This window comes from Anser cygnoides, chromosome 7, assembly GCF_040182565.1.
Source record: "Anser cygnoides isolate HZ-2024a breed goose chromosome 7, Taihu_goose_T2T_genome, whole genome shotgun sequence".
Classification (NCBI taxonomy): Eukaryota; Metazoa; Chordata; class Aves; order Anseriformes; family Anatidae; genus Anser; species Anser cygnoides.
In genome coordinates this window covers 22,507,999-22,531,437 of record NC_089879.1, presented here as the reverse complement: position 1 = coordinate 22,531,437, position 23,439 = coordinate 22,507,999, and the positions used below count along the sequence as shown (strand labels likewise).

The window sequence follows — 23,439 nt, the reverse complement described above, 5'->3', positions numbered from 1 at the left end:
AACTGTTTACTTACAAAAATATGTTCATTTTCTCCCCAGTATATAACTGATACATATTAACAGTGACTGATGAAATAAAGACTTTCTCTGAACTCCAAGAAGAATCAGTATGTCTCTGTTCAGAAAAGAACCATAAATTGTTTCAAAGCCTTCAAAAAGTGAGGAAAGAAAGATGAGGCTTTTGCCTGTTCACAGAGATTTTTGATTTATAACAGATTTAATCACCTACCGTAAATATTTCAATTTGCAAACAAGTTTCACTCCAATAAAACTATAGTTTTTATTCATGAAACTTCTGAATAATGTGCAAGAAGGCACTTTTAAAAACTGTATTCCAAAGGTGACTTGTGTTCAACCAGGGCAAGGATATTTACGCAACTGATTCGGGTATTTATACATCTGAGAAACACAGCACTCATGGGTAATGCACAAGCTGCATCCAAGCAACTCTTCTTTTCTATCTACATTAATACACCAATATTTAAACAAACATAACAATTTTCCTTACAAAATGAACAGTGAAACTACTTTGCCATCAGTTCAACGTTGTTAGGTAGCAGGGCTGTGAGTACGCGATACCAGAGGCAAATGTTATGGAGCAACAGATTTTTTTATTTATTTTAATATGAAGGAGCAACCCAGGGAATGATGGTTAAGGCATTGGAGAGAGGTCACAAAGTTTTTTTTTCAACAGAACTAAAATATGAAAAAGGAGGCACTAAGGAAGAAACTTAAGGAAAACATAGGGGATAATACTAAAAGCATCAGTATTAAACTTTTCCTGGACACTAGGGCTACATGTTACCTCTCACATCCTGGTAAACAGCAAAGATGGTTAAGCCCTTCCAAAAAAGTTGTTTCTCATGCAGAATTACTGACAAATTTGTGTCCTTCATCCCCTGCACAATACGAACACTATTAACCCTTGCTTCCTCACTTCTCCCAAACAGCTTCCCCTGCCAGTAGCTCAGTTAGAGGCTGAGTTGACCCCAAACAAGCGCACTTGTGTTGACTCAACACCCCAGTAATTTAAATCTTTCTTCTCTACCTACCCAGTAATTTGGATCAATCTCCTAGGAACTTTGCATCACTGATGCTTCCTCCCACGCATCAAACTTGTTTTAGGCAAGCAATTACAAGTGATTTGAGGGGACTGTCCTACTGGCAGAAGACAGAGTGATTGCATAAACCACCTCCTTAAGACTACCACAGCCCAAACAAAATAAGTATCCAGTCTTGAGCTGCAAAAACATATTAGTCGTTGACTCGTGCGTTATGTTTGGCAAGCACAAGGATAAACTACGCAATAAAATCATAGGCCAGGCAGAGCTGTTCCAACAGAGATGGCATTAAAACCAAACTAAATCAACCTCTGCACTGAAAGAGCTGCTCTGCTTTCCACAGTGAAACACACTGCAGTGGTTACAGGATATTTTGAGCATTGTTAATTATGTAACATATAGCTGACCATTAACAAGCATCAGTGCCATGTGAAGGGATATTAATATAATGAAGAGTGGAAGAGAAGGAGACAGAGGCAGGCTTTGGGCACTCGCAGCAGTGTGCCAGGGTCTAGTTGTGACACCCAGATCGTCCCCAGGGCTGTACGTGTAACCTAAAGCCACGCTCAGACGGGTGCCAACTGTGGCCATCTGGATCCAGAGAAACTGCCAGCCCCAGAACAAGGCCTGGAAGTGGGGTCAATTATGGCTCTAGAAGCCTATTTCACATGAACAAAAACAAAACAAAACAAAAAAAAAAAAAAACAAAACAAAAAAAAAACACACAAAATATGGGTAGCTCAGGTTTGGATCTGCTGAAGTTGAGCTCCATAAACCTGCTTTGAATCTCACACAGTATAAATCACGAGCAATCACAGCGATGTGAGTGATCATACCCAAGTTAGAACCCACTGCAAGAGAAAAGGAAATTCCCTAGCGTTCTGTTAATTCTCATTCAAGTTATCTTTGCGAAGAAACTTGTTTTAGTATTTCCATCAATTCCAGAAATGAAATTATGTTATCAAATATTGACCTTTTTTCCTACCATCTTTTTAATGCCATTCCCTGGTTTGATTTTGATAATGGCCAATTAAAACAGCTTTTTTTTTTTTTGTGCTTCTAGGTTTTAGTTAACACTTTTTAGAAATTATTTAAAGAATGTAGGACAGAAGTGTTGCATTATTCACAGAAGTGTATCAAAAGAAAAACTGCATGAAATCTTGACATTAAGAAAGAGATTTTTCCCTGCCTCACACTGTGCCAAATGAGTCACTTTTATTCAACCAGCAACACAAAGGATAAAATAAAGTTATTGCTGCCTAGTTTCAATATGTTGGGTACTGCTAAACAAGATGTACATTGTGACAGTATGGTGATTTTATAGTTTATGTAAAATATGATGTTAAATCAAAGAAAAAACACAGAGTAACGAGGACAAATCCAAGTCAGAAACTGGAATTAATTTGTTTTGGGAGCCATATCCAGCAGTCACCCAGTACAGAGTGGGAATGATCTTACAGTGTAGTTGTAGCAGCCACCCTAAGTTTAGTTGTCCTCATGCAGCTGCTGGTAAGAAATAAAGACCCTACAAAAGTAGCAAAGCTATGCTCTCGTAGCATTGTAGTAGCATGATTTTATCGCTATATAGCTTGCCTATTCTCCATTTTTCTAGTCACTTCTTGACTTTAGCTTCCTTTTGATATTAGTTCTCTCAAAAAACACAAGGAAAAGAAGATTGCAGACAATTACCTTGGTAGCATTGCAAGTTTAAAATCAACAAGAATGGTGTTAAGACAACCTACAGATGATTACTGCTTTCATGCCTAATTTCTTCATTGATATTTGTTCTGATCTGCCTCCCCCCCCCATGCCCACTCTCCCTTGAAGCTTTTTCTTAACTCTTGACAAGGCGCTTAATGTTGGTTACGTGATGCAGGCAAATCAAACTACCTGTTTCTGGTTAGGCATGTGGTTTGGAGATAGGCAAATTTAATTCATAGCATACTGAGTTAATACAGCTCTCTAAATCTGAAGACTTCTCTGGCAGGAAAGGAAATAAAGCTTATCTATGAATATGCAATTACTCTGCATGACAGACGTGTGAATTTATCTGTATACGAAGTAGTCAAAGAAATAACAAAGTCATATCAATGCTCTGAAAATCAACTTAAACGTCAGCAGCTTCATTTCTTAAAATCAGTGGCAGAGGCGGTACTTACTACAGAGAAACGTTTTCTTATAAGCAGTTATTAGGACTGTCTCTTGATGGCAAGGCATGTATTTTAATAAGAAAAACAAAAAAAAAACAAAACAGAAAAAAAAAACTAACAAAGAATGAAATAAAATACTTCTGTACACAAATTTCCTGCAGTTAAATCACAAAGGGCTATGTTTTGAAAGGTTTTAACAGTTTCTGTAGTATTTAATAACATGCAATTCTTCAGGTGCAGAATATAACACCACGTGAATAAACATATGCGGACAAACTGCCTGCAACACAACTCATATTTTGCATCCATTTTACACACTTGCTTACAGGGCAAGGTTTTTTGGCTTTTTTTTTTTTTTTTTTTTTTTTTAATTAAAAGCCTGAAACTAATGAAATAATAGTTACAGCCAGGTAGGCAAGGCACAACTGTGGACAATCAAATATCTTGACATATTTTATATTTACCCGTCTCTGCTGTAATTCTCCTGAGAGTAGCTTTTCCATAACACCTACTTTAAGGCATGATATGGCCCTCTAACATAAGTTCCCCATTACATTTGAAAGGAACTGCCATTTCCCTTCTACACCAGTGACCCAGGACAGAAGGTTTCCCCTCTGCACAACACAGGAACTACTTCTTCGATCCCCAGTTGGACAGAAATCCAATTAAGGATATGTAAGCCCTGTCCAGAAATGGATTCATTTTTCACACAACTCTTCTCATCGTCCTGACATGCTGGAGCAGTCAACCATAATTGGGAGCAAAATTGTGAAGCTGTTCTTTCGGAAAAGAGCCTTGGTATTGCTACCAGAAGGCTCACAAAATCTGAACTCATTAGCTCTCAAAATTAAAAGCACTTACCTCTTCAAGGACATCTGCAAGCTTACTAAGTATCTCCTCAGGAAGGCTCTGGAATGTGGGAACACTGCAATACAAGAGAAACTTCGATTAATGGATACTGCTGTGTATTTCTTAAACCCAGCTGTCGTTCTTACATAACTTTCACACATATTTAGCCCTCATCATTTGGGGCTGAACAAGTGTTCACCAGAAAACCAGCATATATAATGGCAAACCAATCTTTGCCTTCCAGCCAAGAGGTAATTTAAAGTGTTCACTTGCTACAATGGGAGACCACTTGCAGTAAACATCTGGAGAACCACTTCTAAATCTAGTAGTCAACTATGAATAAATTAAGGATTTACTGGAATTAATCTGTGCTGCAAACCTGTTCAGTCACATATATGACTGTACTAAATTTTCCTGCTTGAGCTCCATTACACCTGAAATACAAAAAACAAACAAACAACAACAAGAGATCATTTCTAACCGATACATAAAAGATTGAGTGAAACTACATACAGACATAAACGCAGAGTAAGGGTAAGGGAATTGTAACAAACCGGAATCAAACGGCTGTTATAATTATCGAAGACCTCATGGGAGAGTTTCACAGCCAAGGCTTGTTTGTTTTCTTTTGCCAAAATGCCAACTTTTCCACTTTTTTTTTTTTGGTAGTATTTCCCTTGCCAAAGATCTCCCACACCTGCATGGACTTGCTGGTCAAGATGGGAGTGGTGCACCCATAGTCCACAGAATTTTAATTCTGTCTGGGGGAGGATGAGGGATATGAAGCTGTCTCCAAATCTCCTGCAAGTGCCCTGACCTTATTTGAGGTCAGGGTGCATCTCCACGACCTTACAGTCTCGACCCAGAGGTCCCTGCCAGCCTCAGCTACTCTGCGACACCTTGCTCTCTCATTTGCCGTTTTCCATAGAAGCCTGATGTTCACCAGCATTCCCATGTGATGCCAAACAAAACACATGAGCACAATGTATGTTTCAGAGGCAGGAAGGCAGTGCTGTACCTGCTTTAATTAAAAACGCTTGTCATCGGCAGCCTAATTAGCAATGCATCTACATGAGCTATTAGCTCAAACATAGCACCGAGCTGATACAGCTCTTTTGAGCCTATTTCCAAGAACAGCTCGCTCAGGATTTGCTTTATCATGCTCCATTACAAGGCATAAACATAATCTTATGCTGCTAATATTAAATTTAGATCCCCAGTGTGTTGCTCTAGTTTCAGAAACACTGATGATCAGGTGCAAAGCTAGGAGGGAGCCGGCTGCTGGGGGGAGTTTCCTGCAGAGAGGCAAATATAACCCTAAATAAATCAGATTTTGCCTTTCATGCAAGTTTTCACATGTTATTTTTGATCACATACAAGTTATTTGCCATGATTTGTAGAGCTAAAACCCCAAACCCACTAGGTTTTTGCAACCCAGAACTTGCTGGAGAACAGGTCCTCTCATTTGACTGTGGGGCAATTAGACCACTTAAGTTTCAGGAGCCTGGAACAGTTTCTGAATACACAATTTGATGACCGGTAGTGCACCCGGAGAAAACCCAGCCAAAAAAAAATAAAGGGAGGACTGAAGACCTCGCAGATGGCATGCTAGCAAATAGTATTGTGCCTGAGGCCAAGCTTTCCTGTTACATGAAGTGCCCAGTGAACTTTATTTGTGAGCACAGTTAAAGCAGAACTTGTTTTTATTAACTTAAATATAGGCTACTCTGTAATGGAATTAAGAAGGACTTCTAAACCTTCTATTTCTTTAAAAAAAAAAATGCAACTTTAACTGAACATGTAAATTAGTAACAGGACAGAACCAGCCAGCTATGTGCAGAAAACTGTGATTGTTCTGGCTCTCAGCTGTTTTCTGCTTAGGAAGTACTCCTTTTCAATGGAAATACCTGGCTCCACAATACAACATGAACACAAAACAAACAAAAAGGAGTTATATGGTGTCTGGCCCTGAGCAGAAGATGAAAGCTCATGACACCAACACTTGCATTCCGACAAGAGGAATTAACTAGTGGGAGAAGGTAACTCTCCCAGACATCTAGGCAAGTTCTGCTGTGGCTGCACCACAACATTCCTGAAAGGGGGGACAATTCACTGCAGTATTTTTATTTATTTTTTTGCTAATTATGTCCTGTGAGTCTGTGCAACCCACAGGAGGGTAGCAGAACACATTCATTATAGCCCAAGCACATGAGAAACATGGGAACAGCAGGTAACCTCTGAATGAATTGAAATTATTGAAAACTTGGGATATTAAATAAAGAAGGAAAATTGCCTAGGAGAAACGCTTATAACTTAAAAACAGCAATAGAGAAAGTCAACTTGTTGACACAACAAGCTCCAACTAAGGCACATCACAGATGTAGTATCCTTCTCAACAGCTAGAGGTAGCAGTACAGCCAAATTGTACTGGGGTTTCATCATAAGAAGTCTTACAAGACTGCCCATCACTTCAACACCAAAATAAATAAATAAATAAATAAACAAATAGAGCTGCCTACCCCCAAAACAAATAAACAAAAACAGAAAGACCACCTGTACTGAATAAATGTCTTTTGAAAAAGCAGAGGGAAAACATTCATCGACCTGTTAAAAAAAGCGTTATAAATTTCTGCAAACAGAACTGATGATAACAATGATAAAAACAAGATTTGAAAACACACTCAAGTGTGTAACAGTACTGAATACTTGGCTTGATTCTCCAGTCAAATATATGTAAACACACACACACACACACAAATCCCCTCCATAACAAGATTAAGCAGAGTCTTAAAATAGATCCTTACTTGCCTGTCCTATGAAGATTTTGCATATGAAGATCAATATTTTGGAGACTATTTCCATGCAGGTAACTGCACTCACATGAAAATGGAGCCTCAACTCTAAAGGGAGAGCTTTGTGGAAAGCATCTGAGCAGCAAATCGCTGCGAGTTGGAAAACATACACTGGGAAGACAAACAGGAGCAGAAGGAACCAAAGAAAGAAACCTTTGAAGATTTTGCAGCACTACAGGTAAGAACAGTTAGGTTCTGTTTTCTACTATTTTGTGAAACTGAAATCTGAAAACATGCAAACCAGATAATTTAGCATTTCAATTCAGATGTATTCATTATTTACGATGGTAGAAGTCATAGCAAACAAGGCTCTATCTCATCATGAAATCATTTACCCTGTGCACAAGTCTAAAAAAAAACAGGACTACATAAACGCAGACTTTCTCTGACAAGTTCTTTTCTCCCCAGTCCTTAAAAACCTTAGGTAATGAAGGCTTCAAAACATCCATGTAATCCATTCTAGATCATAACAATTGCTACAGCTAGAAAAAATATTTTGGGATCTAATGCTCATATCTCTCAGCACAGGGGACTTCATCTTACCTGCAATCCACATGAAGGAGTTTATTCTGTTTCCCTCCATAACCGCCACCCACATAGACAAGGAACTTCACCTTTTGTACACTAACACCTTATTTAACCTTTCCTTCCAAGTTGTGTTTCCCACAAGTCTGATGATCCAGTCCTGGGGACTTCCTCCAGCTGTCTCTTACTCCAAACACTGAGCAGCAATTGCTCTACCTGCACTGAATACTTTATTGTGCAACTGACTGGAAAGGGAAAAATCTGCATTCAGACCCACCCAGGCAGGAGTGTGAATGAACACCCCTTCTTGTTCATCGTGGGTGAATACCTTGATTGCTCACTCCTAGGACAGAGAGAGGGTGACCAAGGTTTTCTCTGCTGCCTAATCCTTTAAACATGTTTTGTGAAAAAATGGTGATTAATTGCAGAAGAAGCTCCAGCTCTACTACAAATTCCCCTGTGAAACAAACAGCTGACTGGTGATCAACACTGCAACACTTAATGCCTGTAACACTGATCAGTTAAAAAAAAAACAAAAACAAAACACAACGCACAGAAACCCCACCTATGTACTGTGATTAATGGCATAAGGCTCTATATGGAACAGAGAGGCTTTCACAACTGAAATTCTACTCACCTGTAGTCTCCCCCTGCTCCTCTAAGTTTTTTATTGTGATATGGGTGCTCAACAATATTTCTGCTATTTATGCCTGTTTTATATGACCTGTCTGCAAAAGTACAGTCCAAAACCCACCTGAAGAGTGACCTCCAGGCCATCCTACAAAGCTGCTTAATAGCACACGATGAGGAAAAACAGATCCCTAACCAGCATTTTCTGCCTGGTTAGTGGCTTCATGGTTCAAGTCTGCATAAGAAAATTGAATTTTACAGCAAATGGCAATAAACGTCATGTTTTTAAATCAATCCACAAACACCACAATGCTTTATCACTTCCTGTCCCAAACCTTGTCAGATTTTTCCTTTGACCACGAAACACAGAATTGAACTAGCTGCACCTGTGGAGGAGCTGCTCAGGCTGGCAAGAAGAGGTGGCTTTTTGTTGGCTATATTCCACGCTATGGAACTATTTTGTACTATTTTTGCTATTGTACTACGTTTGCTACTGTGTACTTGATGACCATCCATACACCTTGTGAGGGCACTGTGGGGAATTGCTTGCTGTCAGTAGGAACTGCAGAGCAGCTTTTCCTGCTGGCTCTGGAAGCTAACGTTTTCACAGGGAGCTCAACATGTTAAACAGAGGATGCCAGAATAGGGAAAAACACCTGTGCAAAAGTGTCCATGTGGTTATTGTGCAAGGTGGTTATTTTCTTCCAGTACTTTAAAATCTATTCCCATCCTGGTGAGCAAGTTGCAAGCTGAGTTTCAGATCATGAACAAAACCATCTCCCTGGGGCACTCGAGGATGCCACGTGGATCATTGGGTGTCGGAAGTGCCTGGTGATGTCCGAGCACTGTGATCACCTGGTGACTGGACGGTGTATCAGCCTCTTGGAGAAAATACAACACTTTGGAGGAGGCGGTAGTAAAGGAAGTCTCCTTTGAAAAGTGAGAACTGTTAGTGTGTGCCTGAACCCCATACAGCTGTGAAATGCTTTTGTGATACAGGCCAAGGCACCGAGTGATACAGTAGCATATTCATTATGTATCTGCAAACTGTTGCATTGAGATAAAATTTCTTTTCCCATCAGAAAAGAATTACTATTTGGAGGATAAAATATTTCTTTACACGTAATACCCATCACATGGAATGGAAAAGAAGAGGCAGAAAATAAGTTCAGAAAAGGTGTATTTACTTCTCTAGAAACTCAGTATTTACCTATTATAAATGTAATTGGTAAGTCAAGGGTAGCTTTCCTGAAGCAATTTCCTGCACATTTTGCTTAGCTTAAAGAATATTAGAGGAAAAAAAGAAAGGGAGATGGAGAACGACATTCACTCACACTTGCATTAATTACACTTACACGTCTCGCCTTGAAATTGGTGCAAGTAACACAACTTTTAGAAGGACTGAATACATTTGTTCTACAATTGCTGCAGATGACCTATCTGCTGTACTCAAGCTACAAAGGCATTAAAATCACTTATGAGTGTTCATCTCTGAGTGAAAATATTATAGCTACAGTTTTAAAGCCCTGCCACTCATAACATAGAGCTTATTCTGGTAAATAAACTCCTTAGGGCATTTGTAGTAAGCATTTTCTCTCAGAGAATTACCTGGTGATGGGAGCAGTGACGGGGGTAACGGGACTGTAAGGGGAAAGCACTGACACAAAATGGCTGCTCGGCCCTGTCAGGAGAAAATGGCCGCTAGCCTGGGAAACGCAGGCCTGGGAAGCAGAGGCATCCTTGGCGTGCGGCTGGGCACCTGAGAACCAGAGATGGCCCAAAGATATTACCAATCAAGACAAAGCAAGAAACAGAGAAACAACTTATCACCTGAGGAAGTGGGAATTGAGGTAGGAAACAGATTATTTTTTTTTGTCAAGAAAATAAAGGAAAATAAGAAACACCATCCTGTACTGGATTTCTCACCTACTGGTTATCTGAAGTGACACTGTTCTATGCTCTCGTATGTCTCAATAATATAATAAGAGCCATATTTTTACTCAAAATGGAGCTTGTCTGTCTGAGAAACTTCTCATGCAGCATGTGTTCTTTATTGTCTACTATTTTTTTTTTCCTTTTCAGACAGGCTTCTATGGAATGTCGTGTTAATTTTGTGATGCTGTGTATCAAATCCTAAACTCTGCAACATGCTTCAACTTCCAGGTGAGTTTCCATCTGTCACTTTGGTCCCCTTTCTGGGCCCATTCCTAAGGTGGTCTATCTCTCAGGTGAGTTTCTAAGACCCTTTCAAGTTTGGTCCTTTCTGAGATCGGTTTCTTAATTAGACCTGTTTGAGGTCAGTATGACCTAGACCCTTCTTTTGAGATCAGTTTGATGCATTTGGTATTGATCATTTTATGAATATGTATGTATGTACATAGTCTGTCGTAAGTATAGTACTGATAAGCATAGCCTACTGTAAGTATAGTCTTGATAAATATGACCTATCATAAATATATTTGCTGTTACAATATTCACAAGTTTGTAATCCATAAGTATTTTCACTGCCATAGTATTACTGATGTTTGTTGAACCTATAATACCAATCTGTATTTATTGCTATATTACTGATTTTTAGTACCTCTGAATACCTTTCTACTACTTCTAACTTCTGCTACGATTAAATAGTGTTACACATGGGTTGGGTAACCCCCTTCTTTTTGGATTATGCCATCTAGTTACATTCTATGAGCACATAAAAATGGGAGAGATGCAGAAAGCAAATGAACTGGTTTTTTTTTTTTTTCCTTCTGAGCAAAAGACTGAAGTAAAGCAAGTGTGAAGGGCTGCATTTTCTTTTAAATCTCATGGTGAAAGGATATAATAATGATGGTAATGGATGAAGTTGTCCACTGATATCATAAGGACGAAACATATTTCCCCATGGGAAATGCATGTGGGGCACACAAAAGGGTCAGAAAAGGATGTGGTTGTAGACTCTGTTTTGGTCCACACACTGTTCAGTAGGCTGCTCAGGTATTCTGGAGTATTTTTTTTTCCATGCTTCTGTCAATCCCTGTCTTTCCCTGACAGGGGTTCATTATCAGAGACAGCCCTCCTACTTCATTTTACAGTCACTGGGGAGATTGCACAATTGAAAGAAAAAAAAATGTTTCTATCATGATGGGAGAAAAGGAGCAAAATTGGCAGGTATATAAACCCATTCGCCCATTTTATATACATTTACTCAAGATTATTAATCTTGTAAAGGACAGTTGCTCAGAAAGAACTACAAATGCTCAACAGTAACAACAACTTTGATAATACTGATAATTCTACGCATGCACATTTTTGGTCACCCAATTAAAGACAGGATTCACATAGCCAGTAGTGCTGCTGCCATGCCAGCCCTTGCTGGAGGAAAACTAATACCTCACATTAGAACAAGTCCATAGGAGGGCCACAAAAATGATCAAGAGGCTGGTGGACCTCTCCTCAAAGACAGGCTGAGGGAGTTGGGGTTGTTCAGCCTGGAGAAGAAAAGATTCTGGGGAGACCTTACAGAGGCCGTTCAATACATAAAGGGAGCCTACAGGAAAGCTGGGGAGGGATTCTTTGTCAGGGAGCGTAGTGATAGGACAAGGAGTAATAGCTTTACACTGAAAGAGGGTAGATTTAGATTAGGTATTAGGAAGAAATTCTTTCCTGTGAGGGTGGTAAGGCACTAGAACAGGTTACACAGAGAAGCTGTGGATACCCCATCCCTGGAAGTGTTCAAGGACAGGTTGAATGGGGCTTTGAGCAAGCTGATCTAGTGGGAGGTGTCCCTGCCTATGGCAGGGGGGCTGGAACTAGATGACCTTGAAGGTCCCTTCCAACCCAAGCCATTCTATGGTAGTACCTTTTAGGAATGCCATGTGTTTTGTTTTGTTTTGTTTTTTATTTCTGCTGTTGCAGTTGGTATTTCTTCATATTTCCAAATCAAATTATACCTGTGGTCCTAAAGGGAAGATTCTGTATCTTCCAACTCACTCATCTTTTCCGAAATTATTAGATAGGCTATTAAAAAAATAATACCCATCACAATACACCTCACACTCTCATACATCGAGTTTTTTATTTCTGTGATCCTGCATTTGCAATATAGCAAAAATTAGGTTCTCCATGGCTAGCACTGCCTAGTAATTATTACCTATTCAGAACAGTTCACTGCCAATGAGTTTTTCTCCAGCTTTTTTCCCTTTCTGTTGGAGATATTGTGGGAAATGAACCCTCATACTTCAGCCTCCATAGAAAATCCTGAATTGGTGCATCTAGCCTGATTTACTCTTACGAATTTCAACTGAAACAACAAATTCATCACTGTGGCAATGGAATAAAGTCAAATGGCATCACAAAAACCATCATCTCATACAAGATGCAAATACTTGAAAATGAGAGATGTTTTCGACTCACTCTTGCACTATCTCAAATAGATCCTTAAACACTGAGTAATATTTTGAAGACAACATTGCACTGTAGAGTTTGAAGAAGTGAAAAGTCTTATTTGCATTCATAGTCCATTTTGTCACATTTCTCCAAATTGGATATTTACAACATCTTCAAAAACAATTTAAGCCAGGCATTTTGTGTCTAACAGATGTCTACTGCACTTGACAGCAAATTGTCGTAATAATATCTCTTTCAAGAAGACACTGACAATACTGTTTCCAAAGCACAGACTCTGTTTTGCAATGTTTGCTGCTGTTACGCTGTTGTAATGCTGTTTCCTGCCTACCTTCTTTTAACCAGCAGTATTAAATTGAGATATTAAAAAGATTATTAGTTTTCTGCCTTCAAAATTACATGAATACAAGAAAAAAAATATCCTATAAATGTTTCTAAGATCATCAGAATCACAAGCATTTTTCATTCTCCCATGCAACTTCTTTCAGTGTCCACGAAACCAAAGGGACCTGAATTCACTGTTACAGACCCAACTCTCTGGGGAAAAGTTACTCCCTGACGCAGCCGTTGACTGAATCTGCGTGATTCACAAAGCAAGCATTAGAATACATGAACATCTTCTCTTTTTCTTTTTTTTGTTATTAATTACTACATGAAATGTCAGAAGAGTTTTTGTCCTACTGAAAATCTATTATGTGTGATTAAAAAAAAAAAAAAAAGGAAATCCTGCCCAGCACATTCCTACGTAGTGATTTCGATGGGTGACCCTGTGGTGTGGTTTCATCCTGATGAGCAGCTGAACTCCACCAGACCATTGTCTCACTCCCCATCCGCAAAGGAACAGGGAGAGAAAAATGCAATGAAAAAGGGCTCAAGGGTTGAGATAAGAACAGGGTTGAGATAAGGACAGGATCATTCACCAATCATCGTCATGGGCTAAAACAGACTCAAGATAGGGAGATTAATATAATTTATTGACTATTACTAACACATTAGAGCAGTGAGAACTAAAAGCAAACTAAAAACACCTTCCCCTCATCCACCCTCTTCTACATCCTCCTCCCCAGAAGTGCAGGGGACCAGGGAATGGAGGCTGCGGTCAGTCCATGACACTGTGTCTCTGCCACTTCTTCATGATCACTCCCTGCCCCTGCTCCAGCGTGGGGTCCCTCCCATGGGATGCCGTCCTTCCCGAACTGATCCTGAGTGGGCTTTTCACAGGCAGCAGCTCTTCAAGAACTGCTGCAGGGGAACTTCTACCCTGGCACCTGGAGCACCTCCTCCCCTTCTCCTTCACTGACCTTGGCATCTGCGGGCATGTTTCTCTCACACTTTATCACTCCTGTCTCCCATCTGCTGTTGCACAGCATTTTTTCCTTTCTTCAGTGTGTTCTCCCAGAGGCACAACCAGCATTGCTCACAGCTCAGCTCTGGCTGGCAGCGGTTCCCTTTTGCAGCCAGCTGGAGCTGGTTCTTCTCTAATACAGGACAGCTGCCGGGCTCTGCTCACAGAGGCCGCCCCTGCCAACAAAACCTTGCCACATAAGCTCACCCTGTGTTTGGCAGTGTCATTTGCTAGACGCAGTAAAAACCAGCAGAACTGAATTCAGGGGCAATCTTGAACTTCTCTGCCCAGATCAATGCATTTTAGATGGTTCACACAGAGACAAGTCCAAACAAAAGCACTTTTGATCAGTAGATCATTACTGAGAATAGTCTTCCAGGAAGTGACTTATTTAACTCCTCCACAGAGAAATAAACTACAAAAAAAGGAATCAGAATCCAGAAAGAGCTCATTCCTCTTCATGGTACAGATCTCAAACAACCAGATTTGCATGAAAATATGAGAATAGCAACATGTCAATTCATCTCAGACTGCTTGATGGAGGCATTTCAGACATTCTTACAGACAAGCAGTGTTGGTGCAAACCCCAGGTGTATCGGCAAGTACTTCAAGACATCCAGGATATACTAGCCAGCTTAATTCAATGTCTCTAAACACATCAAAGGGCAAAAAGCCCACTTCTTCCTAATGTCTAACCTGCACAACCACAGAGCAGCATTGAATAATTACTACTCAGTTGGAGACAGAAGAGGAACACTGACTTCAAGATTTGCCCAAGGCAAAAATATACTGCCAGCAAATCCCTTCCTATTTTAAGAAAAGTCATTCTCTCGGCAGTGTGCTCATTTGCCGATCACAGCAGTAAGAATGGCACACGCATTATTGATTTGGGGGTGTAATTTGGGACATTTATCCTTTGTGAACTTCTGAAGGCTAACAGATGGTGGGTCGTCGTAATTCTGTATTTCCAATGGCTTTTCTTCATACCAGTGGAACAGATGCTGCTGTTGCTCTTCATCTTTTTGTTAAACTCCTCTGTTATCTTTGAATGCCTTTATAGATGTTGCAGAGACCTTTGACTGAGTAGAGTTTGAAATGTATAATACTACCACAAGTTTTAGGAGGCTCAGCACACTAAATACCTTTAAAATGTTTCTAAAGCTGTAAATGATATACCTCCCTTTCTCTAGTATAAGTTTCAGTCCTGTTATTGAATTAAAGAAAACAGAAGAATAATTTAATCTTTGAGTTTATGTTGTTGATTTTTTCTCCCATCAGTAAAATCCTTGCATCTCAGGAGTCAAAAATTTGCTATGTACAGTAAACCTCAATACTTTTTTTTTTCCACTGAAAATGGAACGCAGCTGAAAACAAATTAAATGTTGAGCATTTTCAAGTTGCTTGCATTGTATTGAAGAAATGATCAAATAAGATTGACAGATTCAAAATAAGGTCTGAAAACTCAATTGTTTAAGAAAACAATCTTGAGAATATTGCAAACAGTCAAACAATATAATGGGAAACAAAAAAAAAACAAAAACAAACAAAAATGCCGGGAAGATTATTTCAACTGTTAAATAGAACCCTACTCAGCTACTGCCAAACAGTCGTTACTTATTGCTTCCTCTGTATTTGCTCAAAGATCAGCTGTAGGGGCTGTAACCCTAAAACTGGCTCCCAGTTTTTTATTATAAGATACCTCTGTTAAGACCAGGTGCAACCCTATACTCAGGCTCATCCGAAAAGGCCTGTTTGGGAGCACAGTGTCAAGCTGACTCAAACTGGAGCCAAAAGACATCTTGGGTTTGGATGAAAAGCAGGGTGAGCACAGATCCAGCCACGTGGGTGTATCTGCAATGCACTCCAGTTACAAACTGGTTTGGAGAATGGGAGAAACTTCTTGGCAGGCAGTGACACGGACTGACCATGATTCATTTGACCCTTGCAATGGCCATTCATACTGGTAGGCAAACTCTTGGGAAATTTCATGGACGTTATCGAGCCAACACATGTTGGATATGTTCAGCTGCACTGTAGCTTTCTGAAAGCTCCATTCATCTTTCTCCACTTGAATGACAACAGATGTGTAACTTTGCTCTATCCAGTGCATCTTATTTTTCCATTTTTTTCCACTGCAACATGAAAGCTTCACTAACTTCTATCAACTTGTTGAAATAATTGCTATTCAACATATTACAAAATATCAACACACTACATAAATGCCTCTTTATCCCCAATATGAATGTCAGTGCGAACACTACTACACTAACCTGATCTCCTTCTATGATAAGACAAACAGCTTAATAGATGAGGGAAAGGCTATGAATGTTTCCTTGGATTTTAATAAGGCATTTCACACTGTTTCCCACAGTATTCTCGTGGAAAAACTGGCTGCTTAGGGCATGCACAAATGTACCATTCATTGGATGAAGAACTGGCTGGATGGCTGGGCTCAAAGGATTGTCATGAATGGGCTTAAATCTGGGTGGTGGCCAGTCACAGGTGGTGTTCCCCAGGTCTCCGTACTGGGGCCAGTTTTGTTTAATATTTTTATCAACCATCTGGATGAGGTGATCAAGTGCACCCTCAGTAAGTTTGCAGATGACACCAAGTTGTGTGAGGGTGTTGATCTGCTTGAGGCTAGGAAGGCTCTGCAGAGGGATCTGGATATGCTGCATCAATGGGCTGCATCCAGTTGTATGGCATTCAACAAGGCTAAGTGCCAGGTGCTGTGCTTGAGTCCTAACAACCCCATGCAGTGCTACAGGTCTGGAGAAGAGTGGCTGGAAAGCTGCCCAGAGGAAAAGGACCTGAGGGTGTTGGTCCACAGGGGCTGTACATGAGCCAGCAGTGTGCCCAGGTGGCCAAGAAGGCCAGTGGCGTCCTGGCTTGTATCAGAAATAGCATGGCTAGCAGGACTGGGGAAGTGATTGTCCCTTGTACATGGCACTGGTGAGTCTGCACCTCGAGTACTGCGCTCAAATTTGTGCCCTCACTACAAGAGGGATATTGAGTTGCTTGAGCGTGTGCAGAGAAGACCAACAAAGCTGGTGAAGGGACTAGAAAACAAGATTTAAAAGGAGCGGGCTGAGGGAACTGGGGTTGTTCAGTCTGGAAAAGAGGAGGCTGAGGGGAGACCTCATCATTCTCTACAACTACCTCAAACGAGACTGTAGCATGTTGGTCTCTTATCTCAGGTAATAAGCAATAGGATGTGAGGAAATGGCCTCAAGTTGTGCCAGAGGAGGTTTAGATTTGATATTTGGAAGACTTTCTTCACTGAGTGGGTTACCAAGAATTTAAATGGGTTGCCCAGGGAAGAGGTGAAGTTGCTATCTCTGGAGGTATTTAAGAGATGTGTGGACATGGCACTAAGGGACACTGTTTAGTGACAGGACTCAGTAAGACAGGCTGATGGTCGAACTTGATGATCTTGAAAGTATTTTCCAACCTAGATGGTTTTATGATTCTATTTCAACCTTTCTGAGTTGATAGGGACTGAGATCATTGATAAGCAATGATCTTTTGACTATGATCAAACCTCTAAAGCTTTTCCATTTGTCATGTTTTGAAAGAGTGATAAAAACAGTACTGAAACTCAAGTGTTTGGGAATTTTTAGTGGGTGTTCCTTCAGATAACGTGGTTAATAGATAGAGATCAAATACATGGGAAAGATGGGACACGACTTAAAGACTTCTGTTGTAGACAGAAAGAAGTCAGAATGGAAGCATGATGCTGAAAATAGCCCAAGAGTTATGTTAGTGAACCAGAGGAGACAGACCTAAAAGGTAAGAAGTTGGCATACTCATTTTTAGTGTTGAAACCCTGTAACACAGGATGTGCTGTGCTGCCCCTTTTTGCCCATGGCAGCATCCAGGGAGCCTGGCTATGAGCAGAGCCTGTCCTAATGAACCAGTGAATCTAGGACTCTATCAATATAATTTATGCCAGTCAGCTTTTTGGTTGTTTTTGTTTGTTTGTTTTTGGTCATGTTTTGTTTTTGGGGTTGTCATGATAAGATTATGGCTCTGGCTGAAAAAGGCAAATTTACTGATTTACCATACTTTGATTTATTCAAGGCCATATGGCATCTTGATTAAAAGTAGCATTATATATTTTTAGAAGGAAACACTTTAATTAAAATCTGACTCACTGACAGGTATCAAAAGATAGTTAAAATAAGTGAGCAATGGCTGTTGAAAGCAATTCCCATAAATCCATTTCTCATTAATTGTCATTTCTATTTTATTGATGATCATTCCTCAAGCTTGCAGATGAGGCGATTTACTCCCCTCAGGTGATTAACATCTACCAAAGAACCCATTAATAGCCTAAGTATTCAGTAACTCATTTTTGGAACAGGCATGCAGATCACAGCCACAGCATCAGAGGAAGCACGTAGGCATTGAGTTAAAACAAGATAGCCAACTCCTCCTAAATAACCTCCTCTTCCAAAAAAAAAGCTCTATTATCATTGGTGGAAGTAATAGTACCTGAGCAGAGTGATAATCTTGAAACTATATGCAAGTTGGACCAGTCCAGAAACACTGTGTCCTGTTCCCATACAGCATAACACGGTAAAATACTGGGAAGAGTTCAAAAAAGATTACAATAATTAGCCAAAGCACTGGGGAGACGGGGAACTTTATCATTGGATATGAGTCATTTTTCACATGGGAGTAAGATCAGACATTGAAGACAGACACTTAGGAAAGCCAAAGAAAGCCCTGTTAGAATTACATTTGGCCAGGGACATCAAGGGCAACAAGAAAGGCTTCTATAGGTTGATAAAGATTTCACTGGTGATAAAAGGAAGACTAGGAAAATTGTGGGCCCTCCCCAGAAGGAAACAGGAGACCTGGTTTCCTGGGATATGGAAAAGGCTGAGGTACTTGACTTTTTTTTTCCTCAGTCTCCACAGCAAGAACTCAGCCACATGGCCCAGGCTCCAGAAGTCAGGCACTGGAAGAATGAAGAACCACCCACTGTAGGAAAAGATCAGGTTTGAGACCATCTAGGGAACCAGAAAGCACACAAGTCCATGGGACCTGATGAGATGCATGCATGGGTCCTGTGGGACCTGGTGGATGTAGTTACTAAGCCTCTCTCCATCATATTTGAGAAGTAGTCCAGTGAGTTTCCACTGACTGGAAGAGGGGTCACATCAGCTCCATTTTTAAAAAGGGAAAGAAGGAAGACCTGGGGAACTACAGGCCAGTCAGTCTCACCTCTGTGGTAAGATCATGGAGCAGATCCTCCTGGAAACTCTGCTAAGGCACATGGAAAATAAGGAGGTGACTGGTGACAGCCAGCATAGCTTCACTACGAGCAGATCGTGCCCAACAAATCTGGTGGTCTTCTACAATGGGGTTACAGAATTGGTGAATAGGAGAAGAGCAACTGACACCATCTACCTGGACTCATGCGAAACATTTAACACTGCCCTACGTGATATCCTTGTCTCTAAATTAGAGAGCCATGGATCTGATCGATGGACCATGCGGTGGGTAAGGAATTGGTTGGATAGTTGCACTCAAAGATTTGCAATCGACAGCTTGATGTCCAGGTGGAGACCAGTGACGAGTGGTGTTCCTCAGGGGTGAGCATTGGGACCGACGCTGTTTAACGTCTTTGTCTGTGACATGGGCAGTGGGATGGAGTGCACCCTCATCCAGTTCGCTGATGGCACCAAGCTGCGTGGTGTGGTCTACACGTTGAAGGGAAGGGATGGGATACCATTCGGAGGGACTTGGGCCTCTGCAAACATCATGAGGTTCAACGAGGCCAAATGCAAGGTCCTGCATCTGGGTCAGAGCAATCTCAAGCACAAACACAGGCTGGGCAGAGAATGGATGCAGAGCAGCTCTGAGGAGAAGGACCTGGGGGTGTTGGTTGATAAGAAGCTAAACAAGAGCAAGCAATGTGCGCTTGCAGCCCAGAAAGCCAACCATACCCAGGGCTGCACCAACAGCAGCGTGGGCGGCAGGGTGAGGGAGGGGATTGTCCCCTCTGCTCTGCTCTCATGAGACCCCACCTGGAGCCCTGCACCCAGCTCTGGGGCCCCAAAGAAGAACATGGAAATACTAGAACGAGTCCAGAGGAGGACTACAAAGATGATCAAGGAGCTGGATCACCTCTCCTACAAAGACAGGCTGAGAGAGCTGGGGTTGTTCAGCGTGGAGAAGAGAAGGCTCCAGGGAGACCTGACAAGCAACCTTCCAGTACCTACAGGGTGCTACAGGAAAGCTGTGGAGCTACAGTTTGTCAGGGGTTGTAGGAATACAACAAGGGGTAAATGGCTTTAAACTAAAAGAAGGTAGATTTAGATAAGACATTAAGAAGAAATCCTTCACTATAAGGGTGGTGAGGCACTGGAACAGGCTGCCCAGAGAACCTGTGCATGCCCAAGGCCAGGCTGGATGGGGCTTGGGGCAGCCTTGACTTGTGGGAGAGGTCCCTGTGCATGGCGGGGGGGTTGGAATTAGATGATCCTTAAGGTCCCTCCCAACCCAAACCATTCTGTAATTCTGTAAGATTTATGGGATCTTGCAGATGAAGAAAGGCAAGATCCAGTGGAATTACAAATCAGAGCAGCATTATTTGGGATAGTGTTGTCTTCATTTGGGAGGCTATAAAACAAGGTTTGAGTTATGTATTTTTTTTTAAATAAAGACTTCCTTTTTCCTTTGTCTAAGAAAAAATTGGTGGCATACATCTGTTTGTGGAGGTTGTAATTTATCTTACTGGTTAAGGAGACTCTCACTTTTTTGCTGTTCCTCTGGCATCCAAAACCCTGTGAAGACAGCCTCAAAACACTGTGACACAGCCTGTTAATCCATGGGGCAGAGGGTTTTGGGAGCCACTTGCTTTCTGAAGCTCTGTGCCCGCTGAAACTGCAAATTCAGCAAACGTAAAGGGAAAGAAAACTTCACCTACTCTTCTGAAGAGTGGTTTGGACCAGATGACCTCAGGAGCTCTTCTAATATGAACTGTTTTATTAATCTATGCTCCAAAAATGATTTTTTTGTTTTGTATTTACTTATTCCTGGTAAGGGTTTACACATCATTTAGTTGTTTTGAATATCACCCTTTTTTTTTCCACTGATATCTTTTATTTTCCCACCCTTGCATAAAACATTAAATAACCTGTGTGTTTGTGCACACGCATATTGCAATTTGATTTGAAAGTTATCAAAGCTTTGCAGTTTGTGTTTTCTTGTTAAAAATGGTATCTTAATGATTTGTACTGTGCGTTGGCCAGCTGGTCCTGCTTGGCTTCCTTGCTAGCAGCTTAATAGAATGTTAATTCACTGGAGGTCAGATGTAATTTTCTAAATATTTAAGAAGTTAAGTTCTAAATATTTAAGAAGTTTTACTGCCCCTTTGAGGGCATTTTAACCTAAGCTTTGTTTTTCTTTATCTAAAGTTCAGTTCAACAACATAATTCCTATAGGCATGTTCTGTGAGGTCATTGTCATTGTATATAATTCCTTGTTTTCTCTACACTTCAAAATACATTTTTCTAATCACACTGTGAACTGCTGGGACACACTGTGAGTTTCTCTTCTCTTGAGCTGTAGAAACTCTTTCATTATTTTGCAGAAATAACTATACTGGTTTATCAGTGTCTATACGAAGTTTAAATTATTCTGCCCAGTATGCATTACCTTTATTTTTTGAAGTCACAAGTAATATTATACTCAAATCCCACAGTTTAAATCACTCTGGTAATTACCTACCTCCTTAGTTTTTGATAATCTGAGTTGTATTTATTGGCAAGTCGCTTGTGTGATATTTCCAGAGACAGTATATAATCGAATTTAGAATGTATTCCTGATGCTCATAAAAGCAATAAAGCTGTCACCTTCTGTCTGCACATTAAAAATGTATCCCATGAAAGTAGAGGACAAATGCATAAAATGATTATTACAATTTGCTAATGTGCAAAGGATACAGGAAAATGAGACCAGTCTCAGGCTGGACATAAAAACATTTAACAGCTCTGCACTCAAATGGCAATATTTACTGAACTTTTCTAAAATCACCAAGGAAAATATGCTCCATTAGAAACTTGACTAAGTCCGATTTACTTTATTTCAAAAATGTAATTCCTACCAATATTAGTAAGAATGCAGAACCTATATAAAATTAGAATTAGTTCCCTGAAATAAAAACCAAAAAAAGATACAATTTCCTGTTAGATAATCCTATCTAGACAAGTCAAATTATTTATGTTGACTATTTTCTCATAGATGTATATAGACACAAAGGGGAGAGACTAATAGCATTTTAAAACTTTCCCACTGAGAACAGAACCTCAGCATATATTTAAGGTTCAGCAACTCATCCCTGAGCTGCTATATATACATTTCTCCTCTAAAATGATGTCCATATACACCTTCTACTCTTTTCCTTTTCCTTCCTGTTTCATATCTCTGTTTAGCTTTTTCTTCACAACTGAATTTATATTAAGATCAAAAGATTCAAGCTAGTTTATAGAAATAACATTCAGAAAAAAATGTATATATTTGTTGACTTGAGCACTCTTCGGTGTATAACCTCACGCTACTGTGTCTTGTATCACAATGATTTGTTTTCTCTCTTAATTTTTATCTGTCTTTAGATAAAGAAGCAACGGTAGTCTGCTCAGCTCTCACTTTTTGCCTGCTCAGCACAAAGTAACAGTAACAGGCAATTAAGTGCACCGCAAGTCATTAACTCCACTCGAGATTCCTGGGATGCCTCTTAAAATGAGGAACAGAAATTAAAATACATCTTTGGATTATTTTTTGTAAGAGTGAAATATTACATATGTCCAGAATTCCAACACACTGCCTTCCAGTGCCAGAATTGACTAATTTTGGTTATTGCAACCAGGAGGTCAAGCCCCAGTTGTTCCATTCTGTTTTATTTCGGAGCCTGGCCGAGAGACACTAATCAGCAGCACCAGGAAAGTATGTATGAGCTGATGAGTTTTCCTCCTTTGCTGCCCTAATTCAAATGCAAACGCCTCCAGGAATACAGACGCTGTTCGGTATTGAGAATTTTATGTGCTCCATGTTGTTGTGGTGCTGATAGCTTGTTATTCCTAAGATGCTTTGTAGAGTTATTTAAACACACAGAGTTGGAAATGATTTAACCTAGCAGAATTATTTTAGTTCACGCTCCAGCAGCAGGCAGGTTTGCCGGAGGTGGTTTGCACCCCCAGCCTGACATCGCTTTGCACCTTCTTCTTCTCACCCTAATTCTGAGTAATTATTTTCTGACCAAACGCATGCTAATAGGGGATTTTATCTTTAAATATCAGCATCAAGATGCAGCTGATACCTTTTAAATTGGGAAGAAAACCACCCCTAGGAGCAGGAACCTTCTCTCCAGATCCTCAGAAAAAGTACACACATCAAAGAAAAGCCGCAATTTCAAAACCAAAACCAAACCATCACTTTGATTAAAACTCATCAACAGTTGCTCAGGAAAGCCAAGTACTTGCTCCTCCACAAGAAATACGTATTAAAACATAGTAATGAAATTTTGGCCATTCAAAAACCATTCTTAAGTGCTACCACACTTTACCATGTGGTTTTGATTGGAAGACCTCAGATGAGTAGGCTGTTCTCAGCCTTCCCTGAGGAACCTGCTC

General features: G+C 40.4%; 1 protein-coding gene and 1 long non-coding RNA gene across 7 annotated transcripts in view; one reads left to right on the top strand and one right to left on the bottom strand.

The window, feature by feature from the left end:
• PRKG1 (protein kinase cGMP-dependent 1) overlaps positions 1 to 23,439 on the bottom strand; it is a 466,622-nt gene that overhangs the window by 164,523 nt on the left and 278,660 nt on the right. For all 5 annotated transcript variants that reach the window (XM_048069304.2, XM_013171986.3, XM_048069303.2 and 2 more), the window contains one exon: positions 4,073 to 4,136. In XM_048069304.2, the coding sequence (XP_047925261.1) occupies positions 4,073 to 4,136 (64 nt within the window). The remainder of the gene's footprint in view (positions 1 to 4,072; positions 4,137 to 23,439) is intronic.
• Positions 9,735 to 23,439, top strand: part of LOC106030324 (uncharacterized) — an 18,561-nt gene continuing 4,856 nt past the window's right edge. Inside the window, exons 1-3 of one of the 2 annotated variants that reach the window (XR_007165352.2) lie at positions 9,735 to 9,917; positions 10,150 to 10,230; positions 22,423 to 22,549. This is a non-coding gene — a long non-coding RNA (uncharacterized lncRNA). Of the gene's footprint in view, positions 9,918 to 10,149; positions 10,231 to 22,422; positions 22,550 to 23,439 lie in introns of those variants that run through there. The other variant, XR_001203689.3, reaches the window with a different exon arrangement.